The sequence below is a fragment of the Mya arenaria genome, chromosome 12, assembly GCF_026914265.1.
Source record: "Mya arenaria isolate MELC-2E11 chromosome 12, ASM2691426v1".
Lineage (NCBI taxonomy): Eukaryota > Metazoa > Mollusca > Bivalvia > Myida > Myidae > Mya > Mya arenaria.
Genome location: NC_069133.1, coordinates 258143 through 264874, shown reverse-complemented (window position 1 = coordinate 264874; position 6732 = coordinate 258143). Strand labels below are relative to the sequence as shown.

The 6732-nt window shown below is 31.4% G+C and overlaps 1 protein-coding gene across 1 annotated transcript; it reads left to right on the top strand.

The window, feature by feature from the left end:
- Positions 1–4178: 4178 nt before the first annotated feature.
- On the top strand, positions 4179–6370 carry LOC128212256 (uncharacterized). The gene has a single exon (XM_052917621.1). It carries the CDS (start codon positions 4287–4289, stop codon positions 5142–5144), a length of 858 nt encoding a protein of 285 aa, XP_052773581.1. The 5' UTR covers positions 4179–4286; the 3' UTR covers positions 5145–6370.
- Positions 6371–6732: the final 362 nt, after the last annotated feature.

Below are 6732 nucleotides of genomic sequence, written 5' to 3'. Positions count from 1 at the left end.
CCTAAATACCGGATATCATCGTAAATTATGTAACTAAACGGAAAATATCGACTTCTTTCTACTTTATGTTTCCTTTCAGATACGTCTTAACGCTTACTGGATAGGGAAGCGGAAAATATCATTCTGAGAGCAGATTGAAGTATGAATGCGCTTGTGTTGTTAATGGTTATACAAAACATTACCTTCATCCTACTATTGAGAATGGTGATACACGTAAAAAATCGTATTAAACTTTCTTTTAGTAACAAGGGTATATACATCCTCAATTTAAGTCGTTTATTCAGGAATAAAAATGTAGAAATTTGTTTTTTGCAGTACTTATAAGAAAGTGCAAATAATATGTTATATAAAAAGCCTTTTTGAAATTCCATATTAAATATAATAAAGTAGTAGCAGAAGATGACATTTCTGCACATACACTTTCTTCGTGAGATTGAATTGATTCAGGGTACCACTTTGACCATGCTAGACATATTTCTACAGGATATTTGTAGTTTATTAATAACAATCTCCCTAGAAAACTGCTAGATAAATGTCCATTACCCCGTTAAGTATCGGAAATTAATTTCCATACATGTGAATTAGAATTGACACTAATCCAAATAGAGTAAAAGCTGGTGTTAAAGAGAAGGGGTCGAACGTAATGCCTTAATGCCGTGGATGAATAGAATATTGTACCTAATAGATAAGAAAATAGAGTTTTTCACCAATAATCCATTGGCCCTTCCCCCAAAGTCTATTTCGATAACTCCAAAGCTGATCATGGCTATCAAAATCTACTTGTACCAGCTGAAAAAGCAGCTATTAATGTAATCATAGTTTGACGTTTACATTATGCTAATATTATTATTGAAGAGTTATAATATTGTCAAACTTACATTCATAGCCAACTCGATGAAGAAATTGTTATTAAAATCATCTTTATTCTAATGCTAAATTTCAAGTTCTGTTAAATGATGATCATGAAAACATTCATAATATACACTGATTGCCTAAATTGCATAAAATCCGTATAAATCACGATTTATTGTTGTTTCCATTTCTTGTTCAACTAATCAAGTTTCAATTTTACTAACATCATGCTTAACTGCATTTAATTTTCATGTGAAAAAAAAATGTAGCAAAGTTTTCTGGAATTAATCTTTTTTGGTCTATCAATGATTCTTTAGATTTAGTTAATGATTTTGAAAATAGACGGTATAAGGTCTCAATGCTTAATACCTTTAAACGCTCTATACATCTATTCCACAATCTTTAGTTACAAACAAATGGACTCCTCTGATCGAAAAAGCTTTTGCGAGGGAAACAAACTACTTACATGGCAGTTAATTTAAAAAAAAAGCTTTTTTACTAATGATCGCACAGATAAATATATCTATTGGGCATGCACAGATGTCATTGAAGTTTTAAATTTTGTACTAACTAATTCTTATCTAAATTTCGGTAAATGTTTATTTAAGCAAACAATTGGAATTCCAATGGGTGCCAATTATACCTTGACTTGCAGACTTCATTTTATACTGCTATGAAAGTAAATATTTGTTGAAATTATCAAAGTCTGGAGATTCGCTCTTGTTGATTAATTGAATAGCACTTTTAGATATATTGATGAAAAAGTTTAAATACTCCTGTGTTTACAGATAGTATTCAATCGGTATACCCGTCACAATTGCAACTTAACATCCGTTTTAAAAACATCCTATTTAGATCTGCAACTCGAAGTTAAGGCATATAAATTGAGTATCAATCTTTATGATACACATGATGATTTTAATTTTAAAATAATGAATTACCCTTCTTTAGATGGAGATGTTCCTAGTTCACCATCATATGGTGTTTTTATTGCACAGTTGATAAGATTTGTTATAGAATGTACGGTTTTAAAAAAAGTCAGCTCTCGCAGTAAACTTATGACGTAAAAACAGGGTTTCAGATATTATAAATTAAGGTACACTTTCTCAAAATTGGTCATTATAATCTCATATCAAAGTACAATAGTAGTCTTAAATCGCTGATTGCTAGAAGTATTGCTCATCCCGATTTTTATGTTGATGTTATAAAGAAAATTCGTAAAATTAAAATGTTTCCAGCAGGTAGTTGGGTAGATAGACTCAATGAATTACTTGGATTTTATTTTAACCGTGGAAATAAAGGCAATATTTTGAAGAGCACTTGCCTTCTAGATTTTAAAGATGAATTTCTGAAACAAAATATAGGGTTGAAAATAGCATCATTACACAACTTAGCTTTCAGTACTTTGATTTTATGAAGATTTTGCTAATTCATGTTATCTTTAGAACCTTTTTTGGCTAAAACGTTTTTTGGCTCACTCTGAGTGTTTTGGCATGTGACTTCATTTTCTTCAAATATTTTACATTTTCAAATCATTTGGAAGGAAAGATTAGCTAATACTTATCGCTTTTATTTTTAATATTTTTTTTCTTTATTTCTTTCAAGTTTTAGTACAAAGATGATTTTTTTTATGAAACTTTATTTACACACACTTTTACACCTTCAATTGTATAAGGCAGACTGTGTGTTTCAAACAATGACTGCAGCGTATCTTTGAAAAGTTTTTACATTAGGTGCTCTGAATTGTATTCCTCCGTCTGAAGATAGAGTTGGGATCTATAATCATAGAAGTACTTGGGGTTTACCTATAAGTTTATTATTTATTTATTTATTGTTAAGTTTCCTCAAGTTAATGCATACTTTGATAAGATTTACCTTTTGTGTTTTATCTTTATTTAGGATTGTTGGGATAAGAGTGAGGTTTGTGCAATTAAACTGGTTTAAACCCCAAGTTAGTTTACATTTTACTGACCGTTCCAAGACGGTACCTAACAATCCTTGATAAACATACTTAGTTTTATATATATATATATATGTATGTATGCACTGTGCTGCTTGTGGAGTTTTGTGCTGTTCTTCCATGTTCCTTATTTGTGACTTTATGTCCTATGTCTTTGGCGTTTACCCAGTGTCATTAAACCGGGTTTATGTTTAAACTCTTTGCTACTGAGCTTGTTTATGTAGCTTTTCGCATAAATATTTATATCAGAGATTGTAAACCTGCAAATATTTTAATAGGTTAAGAGTAAATTATATAAGTTATGAAGTAAGTCTTTATGTATGCATTTGTTGCCATTATAATCGTTCTATAAATACAATACAATGAAAGCTACAGGTAAAAGCCCAGTTGCCGAAAGTTCAATAATAAATCAAGGCACGGGCCCAAACAACAATGATCTAGAGACACAAACGTATAAAGGTATAAACACCGTATACACGAACACCACAAAAGAGCACTCACGCACCAAAGTAGCTTGACCGATAACTGATGGGATAACCGCGCAGGAACGGTCAGTTAACCGTCTATAGGCAATGTTTTAAATGGCATTATAGTGTGTCGAAGGAAAATATAGTGTTTTAAAGGACAAGCTTGTGTTTAAATATTTTGAATACGTAGACCATTAGTATAACGCATTTTAAGTTTTATTTTAAGTCGTTTTATTTGATAGATGAATTCAAGTGTGAATTTCAGAACAAAAAAGGGAGAAAAAACTTTTTAAGTGTACTTAAACATAATAAATACGTTTAGAATATGTATTGATGGTATTCCTGATTGTGGAACCGGTTACACGTGCCGTCCAGTTTGCCTATTGATGTAAGTATTAACTTCCATATAAGTCAAACTATTTCTCCTAATGTATCTTTAGCAAATTACTGTGTGTTTTCTTTTTTTGTTTTGTACATTGATTAATTCGCATATCACCACGGTTACCAAAATAAAATCGAACCCGGATATATCAAGAGTTAATATATGAAACAAAAGCATCGTATTGTGTTTCCTGTTTACTGAACATGAAAGGGCTTTCAAATGCATCCTTGTATGAAATCGGTTATAAAACAAATGAAAAAACATGTCAAACTGATAATATATACAATGTACACAGTTTAACAAATAACTCGAACCAAGACTAAAATAGAAATAAAAACAATTTAAGTGATGATACTTTTCAACGTCAGATCTTCTCTGTCGGCAATTTCCACTTTTATGCAGAATGTAAATATGAATAGTTTAGGAAGTATAATGTGAACCCTTAACCCTACCTAAATATCATTGTTTCGTAAAGGATACCATTTTCGCGTCAGCCGAGCCGATAAGATACCGTGATATCATGTTTCTGTAAACATCGGGCTGTATACATTATATAAAGAAACAACTTGAATCTAAAGAATTGTAAATATTCGTGCATTTTAGTGATATTTGTAAAACAACAGGTATGAAATCTATTGGTAAAACGATTGTCGTATTTTGTGTTCTCGGTTTACTCATAATCTCAATTAATTTCAAATATAATTACATTTATTATGGACGACTTGGAAAATCCATGTTAACTCAAAAAAGTAATCGAATATATGATAATGCAGTGCGCGAGTGTCGGTATGTCTTTCTGGATTTGGGTTCAAGTAAAGGTGTGCAAGTTCGGAAATTATTTGAACCAAATCTTTATCCAAACGCTTCAATTATCCCCGTATTCGACCAAGTTTTTGGAAACATCTCCGAAAGGCAAAAATATGCCTGTGCATTTGGCTTCGAAGCGAACCCGAGACATATGAAGAGACTAAAATTTATTGAAGAGTCGTACAAAAACAAAGGCTTCCAAGTGAATTTCTACAACCTTGCTGTTTCAGATAGGGACAATGCCATAGTGACAATTTTTTCGGAAACGAATTTTAATTTGGATTGGGGAGCTGGAATTTTAGATAAAGCCATCAACAATAAGGCCAAAATGACAATGTATAAGGTACACACAGTGGATATAGTGACATTTATCGTGGAAACAATAAATCCTTTGAAATCAAAAGCAGTTTTTATGAAGATGGACATTGAAGGCTCAGAATATTTAGTATTGCCTTATATGATAAAGAATAGGATTTTATGCAAAAACATCATAACTTCAGCGGGTATCGAAATCCACGAATGGGCACGAAAACCACTGAATATGTCATTAGATATGAGCAAATTAAAGCAAAATTTGAAACAACAATCGTGCGTCCCAACAAGTGTGATTCCGCTTGACGATGAATCATATAACATAGATGTAGCAATTAATCCTGATAGTTCGATCAATAGCTGACCTTATATACATATATAATTTAGGGACGGACCCATGATGTGTCTTTAAATATTGTCATTTGTAATAACTTTTTCTTTTCTTTTCTTTATTATTATTCAATATTAACAAATAGTATACAACACAGCTCATTGCAAACATATATATACATATCATTGAGAGATTTATAAAGTGTACTTGTTATTTGTATTACATAATATTTGTTTTTTAAGTAATGGTGTATGAATGATACAGCATGCAAAAAAATGTTGTAGAAAAGGGTCTATATAGGTGACTGCCAGAACAGGTAGCAGTTATTTAAGCTTCCAATGTTTAAGTGTTTAAAGAATCTTGAGTAAGAAGATAATAATGGAGAAGGGTAGAACGGATAGAAAGGAGGTATTTATGCATATATGTAGTTATTCAGCAGATGGTTTTTTTTTTTACTAGATCTGTTTCGCGCTCTATTTTTTTTTCTAAGTTTTACATAGATCAAAAAGATGTAAAGGTTGGTAAAGTGTTTCTGTTGTGCATGCTAAATGTTTTAATATATGACAAAAAGCGCACGAACGCTGAAACATGAGTTAGTATACGAATTTCCTAGTTCCTACACCATCGATTAATATGAGTTCGAGCATTCTAAGTGTTAAAATTGTGTGTTGTGTTATAGCTTTAGAGCCAAGAAGGCCATTCAATCTTTTTAACCAGGTGTCAAATATGCGTATTTATTTGAATTCAAAACATAACACAAACTCAGATTGTTCGTGTCTTGGTCAATATTTATATGACAAAACTACAGAAACATGTCCAGTAGTCGGAAGTTTAAACCTAAACCCCGTTTAATGACACAGGGTCAACGCCAATGACAAAGAACACAATAGTAAACAATGACAAACCAGAATGATAGAACAACGACACAAAACTCAAACTACACACTACATATATATTATTTAACCCTAGGAGTGTTTATCAAGGCTTGTTAGGTACCGCCAGTACGGTGAGTAAAATGTATATTTACAGGAGGTTAAAACTAGTTAGTGTGAACAACCTCACTCTTATTCCAATAATCCCGAATAAAGTTAAGACATGAAGGGTAAATCTCATTAATGTATGTGTTAACTTGAAAAAAACTATGCAAAAAGCTATCAAAGATATAATGCAGTTATTGTTTGAAACCATAAAAAATCCCACACATTCTGCCTTAGCAAATTAAAGGTTTAAAACTGTGTGAGCATAAGTCTCATAAAGAATATCACTAGCTCTGGAAATAAACAAAGAAAACATTATTAGAAATAAAAATACAATATATATATGCCATTAAATCTTCTTCCAAATTGTAACCCTAAGTAAAATTTAGAAATAAAGTGATATAATAGTTATACTGTGAAACATTTCGAGTGAACCAAACGAATGAAAACGCAGTTTTAAGTTGAAACAAATCTGCAATTGTTTAGATAAATCAAAAGAATGAACGCTTTATCATGTAAGGACGTGATATTCAATTTAATAAGGAATTCATCCTTGAAAACCAGAAGGCAAGTACTTTTCAAAGTAGTGCCATTATATCAACGGCTTCGATAAGATCACAGCAATTCATTCAATGTATCTGCCA

Excerpts from the sequence above, each read along its gene's own strand:
- LOC128212256 (XM_052917621.1), top strand. The coding sequence starts at position 4,287 with ATGAAATCTATTGGTAAAACGATTGTCGTATTTTGTGTTCTCGGTTTA.